Below are 27,849 nucleotides of genomic sequence, written 5' to 3' on the forward strand. Positions count from 1 at the left end.
GTTGTCTCCCTAGGACAGGAGCTTCTCAGAAACTTTTCTTGCCAGGGACAGGCTAGCCACCCCCATGCTCCCCAACACACAAGCCCCCAAAAAGTGAGCCACGCAGCTCCGTTTTCTGCTGTTTATTGACAGCCAACAGCAGCTTCCAGCCTGGCCCCCATCCCCACCTGCTGAGGGGCCAGACAGATGGCCAGGTGCGTCCATTTGGGATCCACCAGGGTGTGACAGCTGGAATAGGCCTCACACACCGTCACCACCTTGGCCGACTCACTCCACCTGCCCACATCACAATCACTGGTATTTAGCATTTTCAGATTTTTTTTAAGAAATGTCAAAGTTTTGCCCAACACATGTGGATCAGCAAACACAACAGAGGAGGCCAGCCAGTAGTTTTTGGAGGATGGGAGAGGAAGAAGAAGGGGGTGAGAACAACCACACAACACAGCCTTGGACCACGAGCAGAAGCGTCCGTGGGAACTAAGGTGGGGATGGGTTGGCTGCCTGCCCAGGGCTGTGTGGCCGCAGGGAGGGTCAGGCACACCCTCCCTCGCACCACACACTGCCTGGCATGCATACCTGCGCCCACTGCAGTCACCAGCAGGCGTGCCCACATTCACCATGCTGGGTGCACGGCTCCCTCAAAGCCCGGCGCACCCTCACACTGGCACCCCCTGGGAGAAGAGGGAGCCTCCCCGTTGTCTCCCAAGTGAGGGAGACACAGCCCAGCAGCGAGCAAGGCACATCCTTCAAGTTCTTCCGACGCAGAGAAGTTAGGAGAGAGAGCGGAGGGGAGGCCCTGGTGGAGCCTGGACTCCTCCCGGGACCCCAGCCTCCTGTTTGTGCTACTGGGCCAGGGATCCCACCACTCCTGGACAAAGGGAGGGAAGGACAGACAGATGGCCAGGGCCTCTAACAGCTTTTGTCTCAAGCTGGACTCATGTCCTTGCAGTTGGTAAATGTTTTTTTATAGAATCAATATTTTTTCTTTCTTTAAATATATATTTGTTAAAGTTATACCTTTTTGTTTCTCTGGGGAAATCTGCCTCAGCTCATTCCCAATAAATTAATACTCTCAGTAGCTTATATTCTGGGGTACAGTGAGGCAGGGGGCCCGACCCCCACCCCAGCCCCTTGTGCTGCTGGACCATCTGGCAGAGGTCCCCCCAATGGGCAGTTCTGTGCTGGGCGTAGGCCTGTGCTCTGCCACAGATTGGGGAGTGGGCTACAGCAACTGCACCCCTCTCGCTGCCTCCCAGGGTGGGCCCAGCCTGGACTCAAGGCAGGGGACTGGGCGCTGCCCCCCAACACCCACAGCAAGCGGAGCCCGGCGGTGGCAGGCGGGCGGCCCAGCAGTTATTGCACAGGGAGCAGCATACGGACGGGTACCCACTGGGCAGCATCTGCCCAGAGCCCTTGGGTCCCCCTGCCAGACAGTCCTCCAGGCTGGACTTGCCGCCCGGGCCTAGGGGGCGGGAGTTGTGCTTGTGCAGGGGCTGGGCAGCACGGCCCGCCCCCGCCCGCCTGGCGGGCTGTCCCCTGCGCCCGGCCGCTTGCGCCGCGCCCCGAGGTGCCCGCCCTGAGGTAAAGGTCAGTGTGCGGAGGAAGCCCGGGCGGCGCGGCCGGGCCCGGAGTGGGCGGCCGGGTCACTCCAGCATGGCGTCCAGCTGGTCGGCCAGGTCGTCGAACATGCTGCCGATGTCATCCAGGATGCTGCCGGTGCTTTTCTCCTCCGCTGCCGGAAGGCTGCGGACGGGCGGGCGGGCGGCGTGAGCGGGGCTGGGACGGCGCGTGAACTCCCCGCGCGAGGCGCCGATCCCGCCCTCCGGGCCCCGCCCCTCGCCGCGAAGGCCACGCCCCCACGAGGGCGGGTCGCCGGGACACGCCCCCACGCCCGCCCTGCCCCTACCGCGGGCCTTGGGCGTCCTCCTGCCGGATTTTCTCCTCCACGGCCTGCAGCGCTGCAGCGAGGCACGCGCTCGTCTCCTCCAGCTTCTGCCGGGCGCTGTCCCCCGGCGAGGCGCCGTCGGGCGCGGCTGGGGACCCGGTGGCGGCGGCGCGCGGCGGCTTGGCGGGCGCGTGCAACGCGGGCGCGCCCGGGGACGGGGGCTTGGCTGGACTGGCGCTCGACGAGGGCGGCGTGCTGGCCGGCTTGGCGAGGGCGGCTGGCGGCTGGCGCGCAGGCGAGGGCGCGGGCGACGGGCCGGCGCTGCCGGACGGCAGTCCCGCCGCGGCCTTGGCCGGCTTGGGCGCCGTCGGCGGCGGCGGCGGCTTGGGCGACACGGGCGGAGGTGTGCCGTGGGCGCGCTTCACCTCTGCCGGGAGGAGACGCGCTCGCAGACGGGAGGCCCCAGGGTCCTCCGCACGCCCGGCTTCTGCCCCGCCGGCCGCGCCTCCCCGAGCACGCCCGCCCGCGTCACTGCTTGGGCCCGGCCCGCCCCCACCTCCATCCCCCTCCGGGTGTGACCTGCCGCAGCGGCTGGCCCTTCGGTTGCTTGAACGCCACAGGGCTTAGCGTTTGGGCCTTGTGCATAGAAATCTCTCCTTTCCTTCCTGTGTTGAGGTCACTCTCCAGCCGCGTCCGAGTCCTCCCTCCTCACGTGCTACTCCCCGCGGGTTTCAGGGCCTCCACTGAACGGGGGGCCCTTCCACCCTCCTCCCAGCTCTTGGGCTGGCAGCTGTCCAGTGGGTGGATGCATGAGAGGGTCTGAAGACACTTTACCATCCCGCTGCACGCAGCCTTCACCACATTCAAGAGGAAAGACCACGGAGAGTGGGGAAGTAGGGTGAGCTGGAGGCCCTCCCCATTTGGCTCCCTGCACCTACCTGGGCTGCCCGGACCTGGCAGCGGCACCTTCTTGGAGGCAGGTGTGGGAGAGCCCTGGATCTTGGGCACTGGCTGAGACAGGACAGGCTTGGGCGAGACGGGAGGCTTGGCTGGCTTCCGAGCGTCACTGTCAGGTGGGGGCAACGGGGGCAGGTGCATCAGGTCGGAGGGCGGGGGCTCGGCGGGTGGGGGAGGTGGGGGCAGCTCAGGGGGCCCAGCCTGCTCAGAGGTCGGTCTGCGGCGCACGGTGCCTGTGTCGTTCTGGTACACGGACAGTGGCGGGGAAGGCTCGGGACCCGCTTCGCGCTCCTTGGCCTTGGGCCTGCGCTTGACCGTGTCAGACTCAGTCAGGATGAACTTGACATTCTCCTGCTGGCTCTGCTTGGCTCTAATGCGCCTCTTGAGTGTGGCGCTGGCCTCCACCCTGGCCAGGGGTGGGCCTTCCCCACTTGCCTCGCCCTTTACTGGACCTCGAGGCCGCTGCCGGGTGGTGCCATCTTCCACGAAGTGGCTCTGATCTGCAGGTTCCCCCAGCTCCCCAGGACCCCGGCGGGCAGCAGCCAGAAGTCCCGTGACAGGCCCACTGAGCGTGCGGCGCCTGTTCACCACTTCACCATCAGGCCCAATGGCCTCCTTGTGCTTCACTGAGGCCAGCACTGTGGCCACCCGGCCTGGCTCTGGGCTGGCAGGGCAAGGTGTGGGGTGGCCCTCAGGAGGCCTGCGGGCCGCACGGCCCCCACCCCCAATGGATGACAGCTCAAGCATGGCTGCAATGCTCTTCACGCTGCCGGCACTGCCTGTGTCCACACTGCCAGCCAGGTCACTAGCCCGCCGGCGCTGTGCCCGGACCCCCAGCCGGCCGTCCTCGGTCCCAGCCCCCTCGGCCTCAGCGTCTGGCACGGACTCATCGGCCAGGCTGGCACTAGCCATGGCTGAGCTAGAGCGCTTGGGTGGGGGTGGCGGTGGCCCCTTCTTTCGGGGCCGCACCGCAAAAGACTGGCTGCGGTTGACATTCTTGTCAGCACTGGCAGATGCCCGCACCGAGTGGCTACGGCCCACACGGCGCTGGACTGTGGCATAGGGCCCCGCAGCAGCTGGCACCAGCAGCTCGTCCCTCTCTGGTTCACTGTCTGACGCTGCGTAGCGATTCAGGCTGTGGGCACGCTTCTTGGGCCGGCCCGGCTCCACCTCAGCCTCGGGGGGCAGGCACAGTGTGGGCACAGGTGTGGGCGTGGCTGCAGGGGCAGGCCCAGGAGTGGCTGGCCCTGCCTCGCTCTCCACGGGCTGGGGCAGCACATAGGCGAAGCCACGGTGTGTGGGTGACTGAGGCAGTGAGCGGGGTGACATGGGTCGCTCTGCTGGCGGCAGCAGCTGTGGTGTTGGCTTCACCTTGGCTGTGGCTGGGGCTGAACCATGAGGCGCCCCCAGTGTCTGGGGGGAGCCTGGCCGGGGTTTGGTGGGCGTTTGGGGGGGGGTGAAGTGGCAGGCACCTGGTGGAAGGACCTGCCGTGGCTTGCCAGGCACTGGAGGCACACTGGCCCTCTTGACGCTGTGGCTGTGGCGGCTGGGCCGGGTCTCCTTGGGTGGGGTGCCAGGGGTGGGCCCCTCATCCAGCAGGTACTCCTGGCTCTGTGACATGGGGCTGCCAGGCCCGGGGGGCCCATCGCCCAGCAGCTCCTGAGAGCCGCTCATGTGCCGTGCCTGCCCACCGAGACTGGGCTCCTGCCGCATGGAGGCCCTCGGAGTGGGCGGCAGGTGGTTGGAGGGCTTCTCGGCCCCAGCAGCCCCCTCAGCAGGGCCAGTCATGGCAGCCTGAAGCTCGCCACTGAGCTCACTGTCCTGGAACGTGGTCATCTTAGGAGACTGGCAGTCCACCGGGGCAGGCTCAGGCGGGGGCGGCGACTCGATGGCCATCACTTCAAGCGACTGGGGTGCCTTCCGGCGCAGAGGTCCTCCCTCATACTTGGCATATTCTGCCTTCTGCAACTCTGCCAGTTTCCTCACTGCCAGCATCAGCTTCTTCTGGTGTCCTGAGTGGAGTAAGGACAGGGCAGGTCAGGCCAGGGTGGGTGGCAGGGAGCAGGAGGTGGAGGGGCAGGGCCAGGCTCTCACCCAGCTTGGTGATGCCAATCTCCTGCAGGTCCTCCCAGGTGATGTCGGTGATGAAGTCGATGTTCTCGTAGCCATTGTCCACCAGCACCTTGTAGTACTGGGCCAGGCCAATCATGGAGAGCCACATGGCCAGGTTAGCCTAGGGAGCAGGGGACACAGAGGGCAGCCCGAGCTGGCTGCCCACAGCCTGCTCGCTACTCGGAGTTCTTGGGGGTGGGGACACCGGGCCAGCCCAGCACAGACAGACAGAAGGACAAACGGATAGGCCAGAGGTGTCAGCCTTGGAGGCTGCAGCCTCGGCAGGAGCCCGAGACCAGCCCACACGCAGGCAAACACACGAACACAAGCCCACGAGGGAGCCTGTCTTTAGCACACCGCCTGGGGAGGGGGAAGAACGTGCTTCCTCACCTTCCCAGGCAGCCACAGGGACAGTACCTGGGTAGACACGCCCCACAAATCATGGACGGACACACAGCACCACTGAGCAGACACCCTCCACATCATGCTCACGCCTCTCACGTCGGGCACACGCCACACGGCCACATCACACTCGAGTGCAAACATCCATGATGGGCTTCACGCAAAGCCACCCAGTAGCCCCCTGAAGGGTATCCACCGCCCACACTCCCAGCTGGATGTCACTCACACACTGGTGGCACACAGCACACTTGATCACCCTGGGTGCACAGGGCAAAGTGGGACCACAGGAGCTGCACCCGCTCCCTGGGAGGACCCTGAGCTGCTGACTGAGTGGGACTAGGCGAGGTAGATAAGCAGGAACCCGCCCACCATCGACCTACCCCTGGGGGTTTTCGGTGGCCATGGCACCTCTCCTATTGACGGATGGAAGCCTAAAGTTCAGTGTGAGGCCTAGAGAAGTGGCATCAAGACAGGCCTTGGACCCACCTTCTGCTGGCCAGAGCCTGTCCCACACCTGGGTGCCTGTTAGCAGCAGTGCAGGCTTGCGTCTGTGTGGGTGCTGGCCAGCACGTGCATTGACCATGGGGGTGTGCGCATGTAGTCATCAATGGGCACCTTGCTTATCTAGTGCACACAGGCTGTGAAGCATGCACACACATGCATCTTTCCCACACGTGCTGCAGTGTGTGTAAGCATCTCCAATCAATGTACACCTCTCTGCAGTGTCTGGGTGTGTGTCTTTGGAGGGGGGGGTACCAAGCAGTGCAGCTGTTCCTGTACAGCTGAGTTGGGGGGTGTCTTTGGATTCTCCTGACTGCGGGTGTCCCTTGCCTGACAGCCCTCAGAGACTGTCACCCCTGCCCTGCCCCAGGGAAGCTGGCCTGAGTGCCCGTGGTGGACAGAGACCATCCAGGCAGGTCACTGTTGGGGGGCCATCCTCTGCTGTCCTCTCCCTGGAGCCCTGGAGGGCAGGGGAGGGCTGTTGGTCAGGAGGCAGTCTGTGTGCCTGCAGGCCTGGCCTCCAGGGCCCAGGGGGCCTTACGGGCTTGTGCTCAGGCAGCCAGTCCGAGATGTTCAGGCTGCCGATCTCTGCAGTGATCTTCTTCCGGTGGCCTGGCTTGGTGACCCCGATGGCTGTGAGGTCCTAGGTAGAGCAGAGGCCCATTTAGCAGGTGGTTCGGGACTGTCTCTGGGCCCCAGCTGGTGGCAGGCCTTCGGGTAGCTCACCTCAGGGGTCATACGGCTGATGGTGGGCAGGTCATAGCCGGCGCTGATGAAGTTGGCAGCATACAGCTGTAGCTGGAACGTGGTGAGCCACTGGGTGACAGCCTCTGTGCTCTGCAAGACACAAGGCCCTGGTTGCAGGCTCAGCCGCCCGCTCACCCGCCAGGTGTGCACCCCGGCCACCGCAGCGCCTCCTTCTCTGCTTGGCCAAAAGCCACGCAGCTGCTCAGTCTGTGTCCACTGGTCCACCTGCGGCCAGGCCCTGGCCAGCCTGGTGCTGGTCCTCCTCGCCACTCCTCGTCATCCAGATGCCGTCACCTCGAGCGTCGTCTGGCATTTCAGCTCCTGCCGTGATCTCCACCAGGATGGTCCAGCTGCTGTCCATGCCACAGGTACCCTGACCACCCCCCACTCCTGCACCAGGGACACCCCGCAGTGTGGCCCCACGTGAGGGGCTCTGGGAATGAGGCCTCCAGAGAGGCTGCTCAGCACTGCTCCTCCACTCCCAGGAACGTGGGCTGCTCCCAGAAGTGTGCAGGCCTCAGACAGCAGCTCGCGCCTCCCCCCCACACAGGACCCTTCTCACCCATGCACGCACCTCGTCTTACCCCTATACCCTTCAACACGCACACACGTGCCCGGCTCACAATCACACCACCCACACACAGGCACACCCTTGCTCACCTCGTGCCATGTCACACTTCCTACATACTACCTCACACACACAGCCTGCACAATAGACAACACACAGACTGACAGACAGAATGACAGGCATGGCCAGTCAGGGGCTCCTGCCATGGCCGAGCCAGCCCAGCCGCCCCAGTGCCCCCCACAGCCAGCCCGGGCCCTGTACCTTGCCCTCCGATGCTGGCTCCAGCTTCCTGTGGGGCTGCTCGCCATAGACCTGCCCAGCCTGGGCCACCGGAGGCTGGGACCGGGCTGCACCTGGGGACAAGAGAGCATGGCGGGGCAAGGGCCGCTCGGGGCCACCTCCCTGCCAGGCCAGCAGTGCTGTATCCCTGCTCTTACCTGCAGACCCTTCCGGAGGCTTGACGGGGCTGTCCCCAGGGCTAGGCTCAGAGACAGACTTCTGGGAAAGCACTGTCGCCAGGAGCTGCAACCCAGACAGGATGGCTGGCCGGCACTGCTCCGGGCCCAGGCCACCCAGGCCCGGCCACCACCCCACCTACCTTGACCCCTTCAGAGCCTGCGTGCAGGGTGTGACTCCCACTGCTTCGGCCACTGGCCACACTGCTCAAGCTGCCGCTGCGGTCCCCGCCTGCCGGCACAAGGGAGCATCCCCAGCCGGCGCTGGCCCCGCCTGGCCCAGGTGCTGCCTTGCAGGAGTACCGCTGCCCCTGCCCTCCAGGCACCCCACCTACCCGCAAAAGGCTTCCTCAGCACCCAGATCTCCTCGGGGGGCGCAGAGGGCCCTGATGAGCCGCCTCCCTGGGGTGGGCTTGGTTCGGCACCTGCTCGGGATCCTGAGGGCCAAGCACAGGCCCCCTGAGTCCTGGACCAGCCCAGACCTGGGGGCCTGACACAGCAGGACAGAATCCCCTGTCCTGGCCCCTGAGCTGGGCAGAGTATGAGTCTGACATGCATACGCCGTGAGGGGTTAGAGCTGGACACGCCCCTGGACCCCACACCTAGCAACGGCCAAAGCTCCATCCTTGCCACACCACCCAACTCCCAACTCCCTGCTTGCTTCTTTCTGGCCCCCAAGCCCATACCTGGGTGGGACTTGCCTGCTCGCTTGACAATGGCCTCGCCCAGGGAGGACGGGAAGTAGCCCACCCGATCGTTGCCCGTCCGGTTGTCATGGATACAGCCCTTCCACCGGCCGTCTGGATGCTGCTCTAGGACCTGGCCAGATGAGGTCCGGGGAGCACGCTCAGGGAAACGTCCCACCAGGCCAAGTCCTGTGCCCACACCCCCATACCTCCCAACTGCTGTGGGGGAAAGGGGGATGTTGTGGGGTGAGTGCCCCAGATTCTGCCTGTCCTTGCCCCAGGAGTCCCCAGCCATCCTTACTGTGATAATGTCCCCAGCTTTCACATTGAGGCTGGTCAGGTCGTAATTGTTGCAGTAATCCTTGGTCGCCCGGACCTGCAGGGCCGCCGAGGCCTCTGGGGACATAGGAGGTGGACCCCTCGGTCCTGTGAGCCCGCCTGGCTCAGGGCCTGCCCCCACCCCCTGCCCTGCCTGGGCCCACCTCGCAGCAGCTGCTTGATCTCCTTGCTGGCCTGGGACGTGGTGAACTGGTGCACGATGTCCAGGGCTGTCTGGCTGTAGGTATTCCTCACATGGGCATTGATCCCATTCTGTGCGTGCCAGAGGGTGAGGCCTGTCAGGAGCCCCCCAAGACCCCGCCTGGCCCCAGCACCCAGTGGCCCCCAGACTCACGTCCAGCAGCAGCCGGACCACTTCTGTCTTCCCACAGAGCGCAGCCTCGTGCAGGGCTGTGCCAGACTTGGTCTGGCGGTTAATGTCAATGCCAGCTTGGAGGAGGAGCCTGGCGGGGAGGCAGGGGGAGCAGGCAGGGCCTTACAGCTGGAGCCCCTGACCAGCACCCCCAAGCTCAGCCCCAATTCCTAGGGGCCTGAGGATGTGCCAGCCCCACCCCAACTCCCCACCCTGAGCTACCCCCTCATTGCAACCCCATGTCATCCTAGCGAGCTGCAACTCCCACTTTACAGATGGGCAAACTGAGGCTTAGAGACGGTGTCTCCACAAGGTCACCCAGCAAGTGGCAGGGCCGTGACAGCCCAGGCTGTGGGGCTACAGAAGCCCCCTCTCCAGCTGCCTGTGGCTGCAGATGCCCCTGAGACGCCCTGGCTGCTCTTGTTGGGAGCCGAGCCAGGGGCAGGAAGCCCAAGGCCGGCCCCGCAGCCCACACGGCCGTACCTGATGATGTCGATGTGGCCGTTCTTGGCTGCCAGGTGCAGGGGGCTGGTGCCATTGAGGTCAGCGGTGTCCCCTGGCCGGGGCTCCAGCAAGGCTGCACACATGTTGCTACTCAGGAGCAGCTGGACCACCTTGAAGGAGCAGTCAGAGGAGGGGGGCCCGGAAATGGGGTGGGGGTTGCAGGTCTGTCCCCATCCCACCCCAGGAGAGGAAGGGGAAGCAGACAGTCGAGGGCTCAGCTTCCTGGGGAGACTCACCCCAACGCGGCCAAACTCACAGGCCAGGTCCAGGGGCGTCTTCCCTGAGTTGTCCACCATGCATGGGTTGGACTGGTGCTGGAGCAGCATTTCTGACTGCGGGGACCACAGGGCGCAGTCAGGCCCAAGGGTTTCAGGGGCTCACACTGCCCCAGGCGCCCCGCCACCGCCACGGTGGTTCTCACCACATCATAGTGACCGTGCTGGGCCGCCAGGTGCAGGGGGATGTGGCCCTCGTCGGACGGGACGTTCACGGCTGAGCCTGCCTTCAGCACCAGCTTCATGGGCTCCTTCCGGCCCTGCCAGGCCGCATAGTGCAGTGGCCGCATGCCTGGGCAGGTGGGAGTGGTTGGCAGCTAGCCCATGGCCCTGAACCCCCCCGACCTCCAGGACCTTGATCCCACGAGGACACGCCTCAACCCAGACTGAGACCCTGGGCTGAGGCCTCAGTTGAGGGACAACAGACCTCCAGGGACCCCAAGGTGGCACTGACTCCCAGCCAGGCTCTAAGGTCCCTGGCCGCCTTGCCTTTGTTGTCCTTGATGTCCACGGCAGCCTGGGCCTCCAGCAGCAGGGTGATCAGCTCCGTGTTGCCGTTCAGAGCCGCGTGGTGCAGGGCAGAGAAGCTGGGGCAGGCGGAAGGCATGCATGAACAAGGACCCAGACACCCCAGCCTACCCCGGGGGCCCCCAACCACATTCCAAACCAGCATCTCCCAGCTGAGAACTTACCCATCTGAGTCCTGGAAGTTGACATTGATCTTCTTGGTGGAGCCCAGGAGCTCTGGGGGTGGGAAGGAGACACTGTGAGGGCAGGAAGTTCTTTCCAGCTCCCAATGAGGCATGCAGGGTCCCAGCCCCTCTATGCAGCCTATGCACAGACAGAGGTCACTGCCAGCTCCTCGGCAGGCTCAGGCCAAGTTATCTCGGTCTGTATTCTAGAAACATTCACTCCATTCTATTCCCTACACTCAGCTCCAGGTTCCAGCTTCTGGGCCTTGGTTTTACACTAAACTGAGGTGTTGGGGGTTCACAGGGCTGAGAGCTCCAGCCTGCGCCCATGCGGGGACAGAACAAGGCTGCACACCCACACAGGCACACATGTGCACGTGGACCCCTCCTGCGGGACACTGGCTGAGCACCTGCCGGTGGTGGGAGGGAGAGAGCCGGCCCAATCTGTCTTTCAGAAGGACCCAGATGGGGCCGGGGGTGGCCTGGGAAGGCTGGAACACCCGGAAACAGGGTATCTCTGGGGGAAGATCTACATTTCCAGGTTGCAGCTTCCCCCAGCCCTAGCCCTGGGCCAGGCCAGTGTAGATGAGCACCTCCCCCCCCCCCAGCAGGACAGGAGAGGGAGGCAGGCGAATGGGCTGCTGCTGACCACATGGGGATAGCCGCCTCGTCTACAGGGCCACGCTCAGTGCCTGCAGCCCAGGGGCCTGAGGTCTCCCTTTGGGACCCCAGTCTCCTCCTAGCCACCTGTCAGAGGAAGGGAGCCCACCAGCGCCTCCCCAGGGGCTCAGGTCCAGCAGGACTTGGGCCAAGCCCCTGCCTGTCTGGGCCATGGTTACATAACCCATTTGTGGGTCAGTCACTCTGCGAGGGAGGGGCTGGAAGGACAGAAGCCCCTTTGTCCAGGCCCAGGATAGGAGTGGGGGCAGGGAGCCCAAGAGCAGAGGAGTGAGGGAGTCGAGTCACAGAAGGGGAGGAACAGGGCCGCTCACTGACCCACAGCTGCTCCAGTCTCACTTCTCGGCTGCTGGATACAGGGTGTGGGTCCACAGTGACCCACAAAGTCAGATGGGCCTGGATTTGAATCCTTGTTCTGCCCCTTACCAGCCCTATGGCTTTGGCCCTGAGCTGGAGAGGGGCTGTCAGGGCCGGCCCCCTGCAGGCCTCAGGGCTTTAGAGACACAAAGCACAGAGGGTCTGGCACACAGCCAGCTCAGTGAGTGGCAATTACTAATATTAGCTCTATAGGAATCCCACCCCACCCTCTTCATCGAGGGGCTCCTCCTTCCCAGAGGGAGGCTCTGGGAAGAGAAGTGTCTCCACCCCCACCCCCAGCCCCTGCTCAGACCTCCAGACACCGCTGACACCTTACAGTCAGCCCGGGTCCTTTCTTGATAGGTTCTCTCCTCTCCATCTGTAAATCCTGTTGGCTCTGTAAGACCCTCTGACGGCACACTGGGGCGCCTGCCACTGCTCATGGCTGCCACCGCAGGACCACTCCCCATGGCCTCTCCCCGCTTCCAGCCTGCCATCTCAGTCCATACTCATGAGGTCAGGGGGACCCTGTTAGAACAGGAGCCAGGGCCACTGCTCTCTCCTGAAGGTGCTCCGCAGCCCCTGGGCCAGTAGGCTGCAGCTGGACAGCCGCTTACGTGCATCCCCACTGCAGCCACAGGACCTGCTGGCGGTGCTCCACGACTCCATTTGCCCCACCACGAGGCTTCGCACATGCTGTGTATGTACCCCCCGACCCCAGGCTAACCCCAGGACTCCCTCTCTCTGGTCCTGCAGGCCTTCATTCAAATGCCACCTCCCAACCGTCCTAGGCCTCCCCAGCTGAAATAGTAAGTCCCTTCCCATCCCATATCTGTTGTGTTTTTCTCCCTGGTGCCCCTCTCCGTTGGTCTTGGTTATTGTCTGTCTCCATTACTGAACCACAAGCTCCAAAAAGGCAAGCGTTTTTAGCCACTTTGCTCACTGCTGTATCCTTGGCTAGAACGGTGCAGGCACAGACAAGGTGCTCAGTAAATTGGTGTCTGCACTGCTATCCTCGTCCCACATACTCGGTCCACCTGCCAGGGCCAGCTTCAGGCTGTGACCTGTGCAGCCACTCAGAAGGGCCCTTGTCTGGTTGGATGCCCTGCTGTCCCCATCCTGAAATTCGTAATTTTTGAACACGGTGCCCCATGGTTTCGCTTTGCACGGGGCCCTGTAGATCGTGCAGCCAGGCCTGCCATAAGGCCTTTGTCATTATGTCGAAGGGGGCACAGCCACTGCCGTCCTGCAGCAGCCCTCTCTCCACCCAGGGCCACACTCAGGACGTTCTCCCCCAGGACACTGTTGACCCCAAGGTCAGCTGCTGCCTCTCTCTTCTAACTCCAGTGTAGCCAGTTCTCAGCCCCCATCCCCTTCCCAGGTCAGGTCCCCCCAGGCCTCTTGCACCCAGCACCTTCCAGGCAGCTGCTGGGCCAGGTGCACTAAGTGGAACCTATAGCCAGACCTCTCTGCTCACTTGGCTGTACCTGCAGGTGCTGAAATTTCAGAGGGCTGGAGGTCAAGGCCCAGGAAGTGTCTGCATCGCCACAGACAAGTGGGGGTGGGGAGCCTCCATCCAGATGGGACCACTCCCTACATGAGGGGCACCTCACCAAGGTCATTTCACCCTTCTCTCTGCCACTGGTCTCCTCAGAGGAAAACAGCTGAAATTGGATGGAGGGGAGCCTGAGGTTTTGGAGCACCCTCCCCCAATTTTGTGGGGGACACTGGGCACCTTGGGAAGGTCCCAGAACTGACACCTGCCTGGGGCTGGGAGGCTGCACTTGGCAGAGGCAGGTGCTCTGAATGAAGCTGGGGGTACTGTCAGGGGTATGGGGCAAGTGGAGGACAAGGTGAAGGGCCAGGACCTCTCCCAGGAGCCCCTTTCCCTTGTCCACAGGGTAGTGAGTCCTACGGGTTCTAAGGTGGTACTATGCATGGACTTCTGACCCCCACCCAATGCTTGGGCTCTCCAGTTTTCTGGCACTCATCTCCCTACCTGCTCTCATGGGCCTGTTCCTATTTGGAGGTCAGTTCCAAACTCCAGGCTGCACAGGCTCTGGGGCACAGCCCCAGCCCTCTGCCACCCCACCCTCATGGCCTCCTTCAACCCCTCTGCCCAGATGCTCCTCCCACCACAGAAGACACTCACAGGCCACCCCCACAGAGCCACATCTGTTCCCTTCAAGGATGTGGTTCTGGCCTCCTCTGGCCCCATCGCGGGGTGGCTGAGCCCTAAGCCTCCAGCAAGGCAAGGCACTCTCACACCACTGGCAGGCAGGGGGCTCTGGGTGCCGAGAATGCAGGAGCCTGGCCTGTCGTCTCCCAAGAATTCAGGAAAGGAAGGGCAGGGTGTCCCCCAGCCCACACATTCTCTCCCCAGAGCAGCCTCTCTGCCCCTCAAGGACAGCTGCCCAGGGTAGCCAGTGCCTGCGTGCATAAAGGGGGCTCCCTCCTGGGCAGGATGGGAGGCTGACAGGGCCTGGGGCAACACAGGGGGTGGGTGGAGGGAAGGTGCCAGCACCGGGAGGTCATGGGAGCACCCCTGGGGCCTGGGGGACCCAGGGACAATGTCCCCAGCCCCATGGCCCAAACTCCAGCTGTACTTTGCTGAATCAAAATACATCTTACTCCAAAGCAGGCCAGCGTTACCATGACGACTGAGCTAATTCATGGAGGGATTTCTCCGTCTGACTTATTACACCCGCCCCTGTGAGTCAGTGAGCCCAGATATGAGGGCCAGGGCAGGTGTCCCTCCTGTCCAGAGACCAGACCAGGCAGAAGCTAATGTAGAGATCCAGGGGCAGACCCAGGTAGAGGTAAGAACCCCACACCTTCCTTGTGGCCAAACCTGGTATCCCCACTTCCCTGGCCTGCCTGTCCTGGGCTATCTTAGGAAATGGCCATAGTTAGCACTTGCTGAGTGCCTGGGCTTCCCATGTGCTCTGCGGTTCTTACAAAAGTGCCATGAGGCAGGGGGCCACGATCATCCCATTCTACAGATGAGCAGACTGAGGCCAGAAGAGCTGCCGTTGTCTGTGCCCAAGGTCACATGGCCACTAGGTGGGAGCCTTTACTTTGCCTTCCACCTCTTAACCCCTCCACCTGCTTTCCAGGCTCAGCTGAGGCTGATTCTGTCTGGAAGCCCTCCCTTTCTGAGCCCTGAGGCCCTGAAGCCTGCTCCAACTGGTAGACAGTTCCTGGGCCCCGTGGTGTGGAAGGCAGGGCCATCCAGACCTGCAGCCCTCCACCTGCACAGGGGAGGAAGGTGCTGCAGCCGGAGGGGGTCATCCTGGGGCTCAACCTACCCCCCCACCTGCCAGAAAGCAGTCTCAGGTCTCAGCATGGCCCCTGCAGGGGTTGGGGGGGACCTCCCTGGCTTACATACTGTCCCTGGGGCTGTGATGGGGAGTGTAACAGACTCTTAAGTGCCACCCTGTGGAGCCCTGCCTGCGCCCCCTCAGGTGCCCTGACACACTGACACAGCCATATGTGCGCAGCCGCACACTTGCCTGGTCCACACGCCCATCCATCTCCAGCTGCCCCCGGGGAGGCTCTGGGCTGAGCTGGGATGAGTGCTGGGATCAGGGCTCCAAGCTACCAGCCCTTCCCTGGGGCCCCCAGAGCGCAAGCTCAGATGGCCAATGGGAGGCCCCCGTACCCCCCAGTCTCCTTTCCAGCAGAGAAGCCAGAGAAGACGAGGGTCTGTTGCAGCGTCCGTACCTGCCGGGGGCTCAGCCTGCCCTGGCTAGGCGACCTTGGGCCTCAGCAACCCCAGCAGTAAATGGCCCCCAGCTGGCCATGCCTGGGCAGCCACACCCCCAGCATGGTCCTGCCCCCCCTTCCCTGCAAAGCGTGTTATTAAACATGGGGCGGGGAGGAGGTCTAACCGGGACTGGCAGCCCTGTGGTCACCGCTCACCGCAAGGGCCCCCTCCCTCCCTCCACGGTGGGGGGCATCCGACTCGCCCTTTCAAAGCCCAGCAGAGACACCGAGCTGTCAGCCCGCGGCCGGGCATGGAGAGGGAGGGAGGAAGGTGTACGCCGCGGACAGGGAGGTGGGTGCCGCCAGGTGCCCGCTGGGGGCTGGCGTGCCGGCTGCGCGCTCTGCGCCGCCCTCCTTCAGCGGTGGGGCGCGGGGGTGCGGACCCAGGGTCTGGGTGCTGCTGGCCCCGCCCCGCCCCCGGGGACCGACAGCATCTCTCCCCGCCCTGCGCCGCGAAGGCTGGGGGCTCGCCGCCGGAGTCGGCCCCTGGCGCGCCGCGCCCCCTGCGCCCCCAGCACTCACTGGCCTTCCCGGGCCGCGGCCTCTGCAGCAGCCTCTGCGCGGTCCCCACGTCCTCCGCCTTCACCGCCTGCACCAGCTCCTGCTCCTTCCCCATGGCGCGGTCGGGCCGCAGCGACGCGGCTGCTCCGTGAGCTCGGCGCGGCTCAGAGGCGAAGGCGGCCCCGCGGCCCTGGCCGCATCCTCCTCCCTCCCCCGCCACCCGCTCCCCGCGCAGCCCACGGCTCGGGCTCGGGCTCGGGCGCCGAGGGGCGGGCTGCGCGTCACGGGCGGCGGGCGGCCCTGGGCGGGGGCGGCGGGCGCGGGGCGGGGGCGCGGCACCTGGCGCCGCCTCCCGGATGCCTGGGTCCCGCTCCTGCGGCCGCTGACCTCCGGGCGCCCGCGCCGGCCGCGCGCCCGGCGCCTTGGCTCCGCCCCTACCTCGGGCCCCGGCCTCCCGAGACGCCCCCTCCCCACGTGCGCGCCGCGCGCTCAGAAGCGGCCTCTGCGGACGCCCCGCGGCCCGGGCGACCGCCAGGGCTGGGGACAGCGGCCGCCGGGGCTGGACACTGAGCCCCGACCCCGCGGCGCGCGCGGGGCTGAGCGTGAGCGAGGCTTCCCGAGGCTGCGGGACCCACGGGGGGAGGGCCTCGCAGGCAGCGGGCAGGCGGCGACCCGGGCGCCGGCGGCACGGGAGCCAGCCCGCCGGAGGCTGTCAGGCATTTCTGGCCCGTGGTTCCCGTGGGAGGTGTCGAGGGATTGTGAAGAGGAATCTCCCAATAATGAATTCGGTGTCAGGGAACCCGCCCCCCGCCCCCAACCGCACCTTCCCCAGCAGGCTCTGGCTCCACAAACAATGCAGGGCAATAGGCCACCCCCAGCCTCAGTCTGAACCCCACCCTCGTGCAGCCCCTCAGCACCAACTGGGATGCAGCCAGTTCACCAGGGGGCACCCCATTCCCAGCACCAATTGGGGTGTGATCTTCCAGGTCACTGTTAAGGGGGCCTCAATCCCGCATCCCCAGCACTCAGCCCTGCCCAGCACTGATCTGAGCCCCCAACAAGCCTGCTCTCCCGTCCAGCCTCCAGACGCTGGCAGCCCCAGGCGGGACAGTCCTGCGTGACAGACAATGACCCCCTTCCCCCTCTCCACAGAGGTCTCCCCCTTTGACCTCCTGGGCTGCAGGCCTGCACGATGTTATGACTGCAGCATTCTAGAGCCAGATAGATTGGAGTCTGCATTCTAGGCCAGACTTGGTTTCCTGTCTTGCGGGGAGGACACCTCATCACCCCAACTGGGCAAGGATGGTAGGAGCACTGGTGAGGCTTGAACTTATCATGGCCTGACGACCTTCTTCCTGTAGCCCAGACCATCGGGCAGGTCCAGGAGGAAGGCTGCCATAGGATGGGTGAGGTAGCAGTCCCTGGGACCCCTGATCTGAGGAGGTGGTCAGTCCCCATTGAGGGGTCTCCTGTGAAGTTTAGGGAGCAAGTATAGGCCTCCCAGCACATGCTGGGCACCCAGAGGGGTCCCTAATGCAATTTAGGGGTGACCTGTTCCTGGGCACCTACCTGCTGGGTCAGGCACTGTGCTGGTCACTGCAAATCTTGGATGTCCTGTGCCCGTTTTACAGATGAAGAAACTGAGGCTTGGAGAAGCCAAGTGACTCACCTGGGGTCCTGGAGACTCGAGATCATGAGTCTGGGCTTTGACCCCACACTGGCCTTTACACGGGTCCCCTTTCTGCCTCCTACTGGGTTTGCCCTTCCACTTTGTCTTCTGAGCTTGGTTCCCCCTCAGAAAATGGGGACAAGAATGATATTTCCACTAAGGCAATTTGAAGATTCATCACGATGCTAACCCTAAAGCACTTCACAGCAGAGCTTAGTAAGTGCTCAGCAAATGACTTCTGTGCATATTGTGATATTCTTGGGTCTCCCTGCTTTGGATGTCTGGGGAGTGACTGTATTCCAATCATCTTTGTATCTGCAGAGCTCACAGAGGCACCACAAAAAGCAAAATAAAAGGATAGCTATTATTCCTTACCATTGTTTTTATATTTTGGTCGGCTCAAGCCTGAGCCTAACATCTACAGGGCCTAGAGCAAGAGGGTAAACAGAGGCCTGCACACTGCATGTCTACACATTAAGACATTATAGATCACACTAATGATCTGTTCAATATGTTCTATCCTCCTACTTGACAAATATACCTTTATCATGATCTGAAAGGCTAAGTTCCAAGTTAGAATCCTCTGAGTAATGAACTGGTCCTGCCCACAGGTGCCCCGCTCTGTTCTCTGCCCAGCTCCTGTTCCATCTGTATCCTGCAAACAGGTGCTCATGCCTCAAATTTAGGGTGGGCCCCTTGCTGTGAGGTCCACCTTAAGGAGGACAGACCTCAGAAGTGAGCTATACCCATTCTTCTACATTCACCCTGCTAAGAATGAAGCTAATGCCCCAGGAGGGGTCAGAGAGTCCTAGATCCGCTCCCAACCAGCCCAGTGACTGTGGACAAGCTCCTGACACTCAGCCGCCTCGTCTGTAAAATGGTACAACAGCAACCAGGACTGATGGGAGCGCCACATGAAAACAGAGATGTGTGTCTGCCTGGGGTCCACCCAGCCTGGGGGTGGGGGCAGCACCGCAGGCCAGCCACTCTGGCTGAGAGATGAGGATGCAGAGGCGTGGGATGTCGGCAGCCCTCCAGGAAGTCAGGCCTCGGAGGACAATCCCAGGAGGAGGGGCCGCTGAGCCAGCAGAACTGCTGAGCCTCAGACCCGAGCAGAGCTGCCTGCCGCTTCGCTGCAGCCCAGGCTGGCCCCCTTCCCAGTGGTATGGCAGCCTCCGTGAGCGGCGCACCCCCTGCTCCTGCCCCCCGGCTGGCGATGCCCCTGGCGCCTCTCTCCACCCCCTAGAGCCTGCAGCCCAGCCCCTTATGTCTCAAACGGGATGACAAGCGTCCCCCCATGCGCTGCTAGGAGCGTGCAGCATATGTTAGCTGCCACGGTTTCTATCACTCTCACAGATAGATGCCACCTCTGTAACATGCTCAGCTGGTGCCAGCTACATAAGAGGGAGTCAACAGCCATGTGTCCCCCCACCTTCCTCCCTGGCAGAGATGCCAGAGCTGCTCAGGCTGGGTGGAGTCTTGTGTAGTGTCCTAGTTACACGGAGGCATGGGACATGCACATAGCCCCCAGGCTCCACCCAGCGCCCCTACAGAAAAGGCAAATAACTCAGCTTGTCCCCTGGGCCGCAGGTGGGACCCCACAGACATCTGATGGAGTCTTCGCTTGGCCCCACCCTCTCTCCTCCTCTCAGGCTGCTTCACAGGCTTCTACTGCCCTGAACATCCTCTCCCAGCCCTCCTATCTGCTTACTCACCTACCCCTCCCAGAGCTGCCTGGGAGCCCCTGTACTGGAGAGGACGATGAGGAGGACCGACCAGGCAAGGGGCTTCAGGGAAGGGCACAGGGGGGGAGATCAGGACGGCTTCTGCTGTGTTCCAGCTGTGTGCCCTAGGACATGGGACTCTACATCTGAGCCTCAATATTCTCATCTCCAAAATGGGGATGTTTTCTCCTTGACAGAGCCATTGTGAAGACCTCATGAATAATGTAGGTAAAATGCTCAGCACCGTCTGGCAGTTCCTCAAAAAGTTAAACATAGAGTCACCACGTGACCTGGAAATTCCACTCCTAGCCTATAGAGAAATAAAAACACGTTCTCAAAAAGATACTTGTACAGGAATTTTCACTGTAGCAGTATTCCTAACAGTCAAAAAGTGGAAACAACTCAAGCATCCACCAACCAGTGAATAGATAAACACAGTGTAGTCCATCCACACAGTGGAATATTACTCAACCATAAAAAGAAATGAAGTACTGATGCAGGAAACAATCTGGATGAATCTTGAAAACATCATGTTCATGGAAAGGAGCCCAAGACAAAAGACCACACATTGTATGATTCCATTCTTAGGAACTGTCTGGAACAGGTGAATCCATAGACATAGCAGATTGGCAGTTACCAAGGCCTGGGGACCTGGGGGAGACAGGGTAAGGGGAACATGCATAATGACTGGAGAGTTTCCTTTTGGGATGATGAATCTGTTCTAGAACTAGAGGTGGTACTTGCACACACTGGCAATATACTAAGTGCCACTGAATCATTCACTTGAGAATGGTTAATTTCAAGTTATGTGAATTTCACCTCAGTTAAAACCAACACCAGAATAAAGCCCCATCTGGAATGAGCCCTCAAAATGCCAGGAAAGGCAGTAAACAGGAAGAGGGAAGCAGTCTAGGCACCGGCAAGGGCTCACAGAGGAGTGGGTGGTTGAGAATTCTGACACTGTCCTCCACTCTGGCTGGAAGGGGCATTTGGCCTACAGAGCGGAGAGGAGAAAGCTGCAGGGTTGGCGAAGGACAGCCCGAATCTGGAGGGTGACTGGGGACCCATGAAGCCTTCGAACAGGGGTCAGACTTAGGTTTTAAAAGACTACTCTGCAATGTGAGGGACAGCCTAGAGGGGCCAAGAATAGGTGTGGGAGGCAGGTTAAGAGGCTGTTGCTGGCCTGGGTGACATGTCTGGGTCATGCCTAGCTATAATGCTGGGGAGGGCACTGGCACACAGAAGGGAAAGCTGTTTGGGGCTGGTCCATGATGACTGGTCTTGGCCATGGAAAATGCGGATGTCCCCTTCAAAGGACAATGTGTAATAGCTGGATCTGAGCTGGAGACAGGGTGGAAAGGCCCCAGAGTGTGCATAGTATCGGAAACCCCGGAATAGCAGGGTGAGCAGAGACGAGAACTCCAGAGGCACCAGCCTTTAGAGGAGGGCAAAGAGGCTGAGTGCTGGGGTAGAAAGTGAGGCCACAGGAGCTTTTTGGGAGCAGTGCTGTCAAATTGTGCAGACATGTCAGTGGATACAGATAAGTATCCACTGGGTTAGGCACTGAGCTGGCCAGTGACCTTGTGACATTTTCATTGAAGAGCTGGGGGTAAAGACATGACAGTGTGTGTAGGAGGGAACGTGAAGTGAGGGCATGGGGCCAGAAAAGCGTGAGGACAGCTCTTTGAAGGAGCGAGTGCTGGCTGGAAGGAGAGTTTGGGGTTGTTTTATGGTGTTAAAAGGCTGAGAAGGAAGGAGGAGCGGTAGAAGAGGTACAGGAAAGAAGGTTCCCGGACCCAGGGCCCGTCTGGGTGGGCAGTGGAGTATCTTTGGTCAAGGGGCTGGAGGAAGGGGGGTGTAGGTGTATTTGTAAGCCTGGTGGGAAGAAACCGTGGGAGAGTCTGTCCCCATGACTGACTCTTCTGTGAGAGGAGAAGGCCACCTTCCTGGAGTGAGGGAGGGCTGGGGTGGAAAAGGAGGCGTGAGGGACACCGGTATGGGGCGGGCCGCTGGGTTGAGTGGGGGGAGGGGAACTGAGGATTTGGCAGGGGCTGGACAAGCCTAAAGGGTCGCCACATCTAGCAAATAAAACGACAGGAAGCCAAGTTACATTTGAATTTCACGTGTGCAGGAGTAACATTTTGGTGTAAGTATACCTGCATGAGGGATTTGGGATATACTTGCACTAAAAAGTTATTGTTGCGTATCCGAAATTCTAAAGTAACTGGGCGCCCTGCAGTTTACTTGGGGAATCCTAGCCCGGCGTCGGGAGTGGCGGAGCGGGTGCGGGAGGGGATGACGCGGCCCGCTGGGCACCCGAGACTGGAAAACGGGCAGCCGAGTGGGAAGGCGAATGTCTGACCGGGACAAGTCTGGGGTCCCTGTTCCCGTCCACCCCTCGCTTCCAGGGAGCACAGACCACCTACTACTTCTTCCCAGGCGGGAAGAGCGCCCTGCGCCCCATAATTTTGGTCTCGTCCCTCCCATCCCACGTACGCCCCTTGGTGTCGCCGTAATGGCCCATCGATGACTCTACGCTCAGCCTCGGCCTCTATCGACTCGCTCCGGCTCCGCTCGCCGTCCTGGGCCGCTGCGGAGCGCCGAGCCGCGTGTGAGGTACGGAGACCGCGGGGCGTGGACCGGAAAGCGGCTGCCGGGTTGCCGGGAGAGCGCGCCCGGGGAAAGCTGGCCCAGCGGGACGGAGCCAGGGCGCTCGGCGGAGCACCTGGGAGCTCGAGGGTCCAGCCAGAGAGAGGCCCTCTTCCCTCAGGTCCTGCCGCCTGTCTGCTACGCCTGCGCAGTTGCAGCGCTCGGCTCTCCTCTCCGGCCTGTCCACCGCCCTGCGCACGCGCGTCCCGCCCCTGCGGCAGAGCGGCTCCCCGGGCGCGACTGCCCCCTGCCGGCCGCGGATGGGGTGGCGTCCGGGCAGCGTGCGTGGGGCGGGGAATCCAGCTTGGAGGTTGTCACGCGTGTTCCGGAAACTCTGAGCTTCAGCTTTCTTATCTCTGAAGTGGGATAGATAATACTACTCTCAGCACCGAGGGCGCATAGAGGACATTTCCTAAATACTGCATGCCTCTCTCTTCTCTAGATACTCTGACTTTTGACCCCTGCCGGTCAGATCTCCGGCCCTCTGCAGCCCCGAGGCTTCCAAGCAGCCACACCATGAACACGTCCCCAGGCACAGTGGGCAGTGACCCGGTCATCTTGGCCACTGCAGGCTATGACCACACGGTGCGGTTCTGGCAGGCGCACAGCGGGATCTGCACGCGCACGGTGCAGCACCAGGACTCCGTATCCTCTGGAGAGGCAGGGAGGGCGGCGCTGGGCTGGACGCCTGGTGGGGATAACGGCCTAGGCACAGGCTGCGGGCGGGAAGAATGTGGCAGCAAGTCAGGTGGTGGAGGCCTCTAGGTCCGGCCCCAGGGCTCTGTGCACCGCTCTCCTTAACAGACCTAGCAGGTGAACGCTCTGGAGATCACCCCGGACCGCAGCATGATCGCTGCTGCAGGTATCTGGACCCTGAACCCCAGTCCTGAAGCCTGGGGGCTCCATCGGGGCACAGCCTGTCTCAGACTGGCCTGTGCCCCTAGGTTACCAGCACATCCGCATGTACGACCTCAACTCCAACAACCCCAACCCTATCATCAGCTATGATGGCGTCAACAAGAACATCGCATCTGTGGGCTTCCACGAGGACGGCCGCTGGATGTATACGGGTGGGGAGGACTGCACTGCCCGGATCTGGGACCTCAGGTGGGGGTGCTGAGCAGGAGGGGCCCGTCGCCTCGGGGTGGGGGGCGAAGGCCAGGCTAGGCACTGTCTTAGGTCAGGTCCCCTCTAAGCAGAGGCTGAAGTGGGCTTTTCTGTGCGGGTGATTGATTGAGGGTACTGAGGAATGCAGAACCGGCAGGGGGTGCCACACGACCACTGAGTCCAGCCTCAGGCCATCCCAGGGGAGCTAGTAACTGGCTCCAGGCTGCCCTTGGGGAGGGCTGAGCCTCTCAGGTATTTCCAGTGAGGCAGTTCCAGTCAGCAGAGAGCTAAGCTTAAAGGCCAGGGAAGGGGCCTGTGGGTGGGGCCCCAGCAGCATCCACTCCAGATGGTGTATGTCCCCACCCTGAAGGTCCCGGAACCTGCAGTGTCAGCGGATCTTCCAAGTGAACGCACCCATTAACTGTGTGTGCCTGCACCCCAACCAGGTGAGGGGTACACACAGGGCTGGGCACTCCCGGGTGCTGGGCAGGCAGGGGCCCTGCCCTCCTCACCACTGTACCCTAGGCGGAGCTCATTGTGGGTGACCAAAGCGGTGCCATCCATATCTGGGACTTGAAAACTGACCACAACGAGCAGCTGATCCCTGAGCCCGAGGTGTCCATCACCTCTGCTCACATCGACCCCGATGCCAGCTACATGGCAGCGGTCAACAGCACCGTGAGTCCTGGGCCCCCATCCCATTGTTCCCTGTGGGTGGGCTTATTCTGTGGGTGTCCCTCAGACCCGCAGCCCTGCAGTCCTGCTTCCCCTTTCCTGAGCTCCAACTCCAGCCCAGTCCCAAAGCCAGAAGCCTGGGGGTCCCCAACGCCTCTCACTGCCCAGTGTGGCCCACACAGCAGGCTGACCCTTCCGCCTCTAGTGTCTCCCAGTCTGTCTGCTTCCCTGCCTCCTCCCTGTCACCATCTGATCTGTTTCCTTGTCCCAGTAGTGGTGGCCGCAGCTGCAGGCCCCGTGGCAGCCCTCCCTCCTGCCCCGCCCTGGCCCCAGTCCCTCCCCGTCTGCTGCCAGAACACCCCCAGCAGTGCCAGCCTTTACCCAACATTCTTGGGTGGCTGCGTGGCCTTACCTGCCATGGTTTGGCCCCTGACCTCCTGCATTCAGACTCATTTTCTTCCTATAACGCCCATGAAATCTGTGAATCACTTGTCCCACGATGTCCACTGACCTGCTCTCTGAGCCTTTGCCCTGCTGTCCCCTCTGTCTTGGGTGCCCTCCTGTTGCATTCGTGCCATGCTCGATGGCACGTCCACCTGCTCCCAGCCTGCCAGGTCCGGCGCTTGGTTGGGGCCAGGCTTCCCAGGTGTGCTCCCTGCAGGTAGAACCAGATGTGCCCGCCCCATGTCCCCAGCCCCCAGGGAATCCTCCCCCATGTGTCAGGCCCAAGGCTCCCTTGTCAGGTCCAGGCCTCCCATGACTTCCCTCCTGCCCTGCCAGGGAAACTGCTATGTCTGGAATCTGACTGGGGGCATTGGTGACGAGGTGACGCAGCTCATCCCCAAAACCAAGATCCCAGCGCACACCCGCTACGCCCTGCAGTGCCGCTTCAGCCCTGACTCCACGTGCGTGCGGGGGGGACCTGGAGGGTCCGGACAGGTGTGGGGTGCAGGGTGGGAGGGGTTGCTGCCGACACCCCCACCATGCTCACACCCACTCCCAGGCTCCTTGCCACCTGCTCAGCCGACCAGACATGCAAGATTTGGAGGACATCCAACTTCTCCCTGATGACGGAGCTGAGCATCAAGAGCAGCAACCCCGGAGAGTCGTCCCGAGGCTGGATGTGGGGGTGCGCCTTCTCGGGGGACTCCCAGTACATCGTCACCGGTAAGCCCCACCCACCTGCCTCCCCACCCCTGCCGGCAGCTGCTGTGCTCCCCCACGGGTGCCTCTGCCTGGCCTGGGGCCGCGCCCTGAGCTGCCCACGCCCTTCCCCTGCAGCTTCCTCTGACAACCTGGCCCGGCTCTGGTGTGTGGAGACGGGAGAGATCAAGAGAGAGTACGGTGGCCACCAGAAGGCTGTTGTCTGCCTGGCCTTCAACGACAGCGTGCTGAGCTAGCACGCACCCCTTGGGATTGCAGGTTGCTGTCCGGGCTGTACCAGCCGGATGCGCCTGTTCAGCTGCCCGGGTCAGAGTGAACCCCCACCAGCTGGCCCCTACCAGCTTTGGCCTGCACATGACTGGCCTACCCTGGCCCCTGCTAGGCTGGGGCTCTCACCTCCTATTGCTTATCTGAATGTGACAGGGCTCAGGAGGCCCTCAGAAATTCTGGACCCACAGGGCCTAGAGCCATCGAGGGGGACCTGAAGCTGGTGTCCACCCCAAAGCCAGTGCTTCCGCCTCCCCTCGGGCCCAGTTTCGCATCCTGAGGCCACAGAGAACACCATCACAGCCAGGTGGAGGGGTTTATTTGTCCCAGTGGGTAGCTGCCCTCCATGGTGCTGGTGATGGGGCCGTCCTGGGGACTGGGCCAGGCAGGGCCGCTTAGTCTGGGAGGTAATAAAAGCACACTGACACGCAGATGTTGCTTGGAAAGCAGATGTCGATGCACAGGTAGATCAGCCGCTGCCTCTGGGGCCCTGGGGGCAGGGGCCTTTGTGAACCCCCAAGGGCTCCTCCTTCCTCTCCCCAAACTGTCCAGTGGGAGCCCAACCTCCCCACACAGCCTGCCCCCACTCACCCTCCACTCGACGTGCCCAGTAAATGGGGGTCTTTGCACAAAGGTGCTGCACTGAAGTCCCCACCTGGGCAGGGTCCACCTCATGGCTCCCAAGCACTGCCAGCAGTTCCTGGGCATAGTGGGGGTCCTGGCTGGGGCTGTGAGGCTCCTGGGCCTGCAGAGAAGGTTCTGGTAGGCCACGACATGGGCACTTTCATTGCACCTGGCTGGGCAGGGACCGTACATCCCTGGATGTGCCAGCAAGATGCCAGCCCCACCCTCAGCTCTTGTTAGCAGCCTCAGCCAAGGGAAGATAAAGCTTCTGTTCTCCTGAAACTGGAGCACCAGCCCGCCCCAGGCCCAGACCATACACAGGACCCTTTGTCTGCCCCCTGGCCCGGGGAGTCTGGCCATGTGGGGGCTGCTTACCTTTGAGGTGTTCACCAGCAGCTGCAGGGTCTCACGATCTCGGGGCTCCATCAGGCGGAGGAAGCAGGCCCTGTGCTCTGCGGGGCGGTAACAGATGCAGCCCTGGAGAGGCAGGCAGGTGAGGCAGGGCCACTGGAACCCCCAAGAGTGGCAACCTCACCCCCAGCCTACTCACGCTCTTGCCGTCAAACAGCACCACCCAGCTGCCATTGCTCTGAGCTGGTGTCACTCTGATGGTTGCCAAGTTCCGGGCCACATCCACCTGGGCGGTTTGCTTGAACTGGGGCTCCCTGGGGCTTGGGAGGGTCAGACGCATTTGCAGCAGCGGCTGAGTGGGAAGCCGGAGCTCAGCTGGGCAGGCTAGGGCAGCCCTGGACACTCCCCCAGCCTGCTGGGAGGCTTCTGATCTCTCTGCCCCTCTGGTCCTCCGGCCAGCCGCTCCGAGCCCTGGCTATACTGGAGAGCTGGGACATGCTGGCCTCTTCTCTCCCTTCCCACTGCCCATGCCCCTGGCTGTGTCCTGAGGAAGGGCTCACCTTGGGGGGCCTGTGAGCAAAGCCAAGAAGTCCTCCAGCCACGGCCCCAGCAGTGGCCAGTGCCACGAGCAACAGTATCAGGCCAGGGGCCTTCCAGTCCACATGGCGGGGCCTGGTCTTCACCTGGGGGCACATATGGTCACTGGGGCCCGCCCAGTCAGCAGGCTGGCTCAGGGAAGGTAGGGGCTGAGGAGGGGTGGGAGGTGGGCCAGGGAATGCCCTGGGGCCTTGTCCTAGAAGAAGGCACTGGGGTGTGGGAGGCACTCACCCCGACAGGCCGAGGCCCAGGCCTCTCCGCTGGGCAGCTCCCCTGCTCCATGCTGAAGCCCTGGTGACAATGCTCTGATTGTCCAATGCCCCTCAGGCAGCCAGGGGAACCTCAGGACGCATCTCATGAGCCAAGCAACTGTTCTGACCCCCTCCCCTAACCCCACTGCCTCCCCCCTAGCCCAGCTACCTGATATTCAGTCAGAGCCAGGACAACCCTTCCCCCTACTGGGGGTGTATGACAGAAGGGCCATCACACAAATCAAGTCCCACTGACTGGCACGGAAGGTGGCTGGTTAGGACAACTTAAGATTGGTTGGGGGTGCACTTAATTTTTCCTAAAATCTCCGGTTACCTCTAGACTCCCAGGCTTGAGCCCAAGCCTGTCATACAGTTGACCATCAATCAATGCCCATGTCCTGAATGACTGGCCTGGGACTCTGTGCCTCCCCCACCCCACCACGCAGCCTAGCCTCGTCCCAGCCCCTCCACCACAGGGTGAGTGCGAGCCCGAGGCTGGCATGGCTGCTAGGAGGCTGCAGCGTGGTGAAGGCAGACTGCTACAACCTCCCGCACCTGGGGGCCCACCTGCCCCTGCCCTGCCTGCTTGGAAGGGCTTGCTCTGACCCGAGCCATGGCCTCGGCTGGCCCCGTGGATCGTGAGTCAGGGCTCCCTGCACTGGCAGCTTTCGGGACATAGGTCTACCAGCTTCACCCCATAGCCCCGTCCTGCTCAGCTTATCCTTTGTTTTTCCTGATTCCATGTAATGGGCTTGAGATGGGGTGGGGTGGCGGTCAGCCTTCTAGCTCTAGAATTGGAATGTCTGGATGGCCTGCCACTCATCCCCCCTCCAGCCCCCACGCCAGGCTGGGCAGCTGCCTCTGAGCTGAGGCCGCTGTCAAAGCAGAGGGCAAGGAACACCAGAGTCAGCGCGGGTTTGAGAGTTTAATATGCATTTGGGTTCACACAGTTCAACGGGCAGTGATGGGTGCATTTGGGCCCCCGGATTCCTGCC

The 27,849-nt window shown here is 62.4% G+C and overlaps 3 protein-coding genes and 1 long non-coding RNA gene across 11 annotated transcripts; 2 read left to right on the plus strand and 2 right to left on the minus strand.

The window, feature by feature from the left end:
- Window positions 1-107: 107 nt before the first annotated feature.
- Window positions 108-16,016, minus strand: CASKIN1 (CASK interacting protein 1). Its single transcript, XM_057487635.1, has 20 exons — window positions 15,798-16,016; window positions 10,476-10,527; window positions 10,273-10,370; window positions 9,930-10,075; window positions 9,745-9,840; window positions 9,488-9,618; window positions 8,987-9,095; window positions 8,796-8,904; window positions 8,615-8,709; window positions 8,314-8,446; window positions 7,963-8,064; window positions 7,771-7,859; window positions 7,610-7,694; window positions 7,434-7,525; window positions 6,584-6,694; window positions 6,399-6,500; window positions 4,937-5,075; window positions 2,824-4,854; window positions 1,907-2,312; window positions 108-1,743 (listed from the first exon to the last, which is right to left on the minus strand). Exons 1-20 carry the CDS (start codon window positions 15,889-15,891, stop codon window positions 1,644-1,646), a joined length of 4,320 nt encoding a protein of 1,439 aa, XP_057343618.1. The 5' UTR covers window positions 15,892-16,016; the 3' UTR covers window positions 108-1,643.
- LOC118929919 (uncharacterized) lies at window positions 4,730-18,043 on the plus strand. 6 transcript variants are annotated; one of them, XR_008992299.1, is made up of 5 exons: window positions 4,730-4,863; window positions 4,965-6,972; window positions 12,267-12,319; window positions 14,627-15,571; window positions 17,051-18,023. It is a non-coding gene; the product is annotated as an uncharacterized LOC118929919 (long non-coding RNA). The 6 variants fall into 6 exon arrangements; XR_008992296.1 differs by lacking the exon at window positions 4,730-4,863 and adding an exon at window positions 14,149-14,329 and having other exon boundaries at window positions 4,920-6,972; window positions 17,051-18,043; XR_008992297.1 differs by lacking the exon at window positions 4,730-4,863 and having other exon boundaries at window positions 4,920-6,972; window positions 17,051-17,187; window positions 17,408-18,042.
- Window positions 18,044-21,690: 3,647 nt separating this feature from the next.
- Window positions 21,691-25,462, plus strand: MLST8 (MTOR associated protein, LST8 homolog). Of its 3 annotated transcripts, none has more exons than XM_036920535.2 (9): window positions 21,691-21,785; window positions 22,261-22,463; window positions 22,629-22,680; window positions 22,763-22,925; window positions 23,296-23,371; window positions 23,451-23,603; window positions 24,381-24,505; window positions 24,604-24,767; window positions 24,882-25,462. In XM_036920535.2, exons 2-9 carry the CDS (start codon window positions 22,335-22,337, stop codon window positions 24,998-25,000), a joined length of 981 nt encoding a protein of 326 aa, XP_036776430.1. In that variant the 5' UTR covers window positions 21,691-21,785; window positions 22,261-22,334; the 3' UTR covers window positions 25,001-25,462. The 3 variants fall into 3 exon arrangements, with proteins under 3 accessions (XP_036776430.1, XP_057343616.1, XP_036776431.1); XM_057487633.1 differs by having other exon boundaries at window positions 22,632-22,680; XM_036920536.2 differs by lacking the exon at window positions 21,691-21,785 and adding an exon at window positions 21,794-21,939.
- BRICD5 (BRICHOS domain containing 5) lies at window positions 25,339-26,999 on the minus strand. Its single transcript, XM_036920540.2, has 5 exons — window positions 26,567-26,999; window positions 26,206-26,358; window positions 26,031-26,132; window positions 25,623-25,776; window positions 25,339-25,521 (listed from the first exon to the last, which is right to left on the minus strand). The coding sequence occupies exons 1-5, from the start codon at window positions 26,699-26,701 to the stop codon at window positions 25,427-25,429; spliced, it is 639 nt and encodes a 212-aa protein (XP_036776435.2). The 5' UTR covers window positions 26,702-26,999; the 3' UTR covers window positions 25,339-25,426.
- Between the last annotated feature and the right edge of the window lie 850 nt (window positions 27,000-27,849).

The sequence above is a fragment of the Manis pentadactyla genome, chromosome 10 (genome assembly GCF_030020395.1).
Source record: "Manis pentadactyla isolate mManPen7 chromosome 10, mManPen7.hap1, whole genome shotgun sequence".
Classification (NCBI taxonomy): Eukaryota; Metazoa; Chordata; class Mammalia; order Pholidota; family Manidae; genus Manis; species Manis pentadactyla.

Coding starts and splice junctions, on each gene's coding strand:
- CASKIN1 (XM_057487635.1), bottom strand. CDS start 15,891: ATGGGGAAGGAGCAGGAGCTGGTGCAGGCGGTGAAGGCGGAGGACGTG. Junction 10,076..10,272: donor GGACATCAAGGACAACAAAG/GCAAGGCGGCCA, acceptor CCACCTGCCCAG/GCATGCGGCCACTGCACTAT. Junction 8,447..8,614: donor AAGCTGGGGACATTATCACA/GTAAGGATGGCT, acceptor TCATCTGGCCAG/GTCCTAGAGCAGCATCCAGA.
- MLST8 (XM_036920535.2), top strand. CDS start 22,335: ATGAACACGTCCCCAGGCACAGTGGGCAGTGACCCGGTCATCTTGGCC. Junction 22,681..22,762: donor CAGCATGATCGCTGCTGCAG/GTATCTGGACCC, acceptor CTGTGCCCCTAG/GTTACCAGCACATCCGCATG. Junction 24,506..24,603: donor CGCTTCAGCCCTGACTCCAC/GTGCGTGCGGGG, acceptor ACCCACTCCCAG/GCTCCTTGCCACCTGCTCAG.
- BRICD5 (XM_036920540.2), bottom strand. CDS start 26,701: ATGTGCCCCCAGGTGAAGACCAGGCCCCGCCATGTGGACTGGAAGGCC. Junction 26,359..26,566: donor TTGCTCACAGGCCCCCCAAG/GTGAGCCCTTCC, acceptor CTTCCCACTCAG/CCGCTGCTGCAAATGCGTCT. Junction 25,777..26,030: donor TGCTGGTGAACACCTCAAAG/GTAAGCAGCCCC, acceptor CCTTCTCTGCAG/GCCCAGGAGCCTCACAGCCC.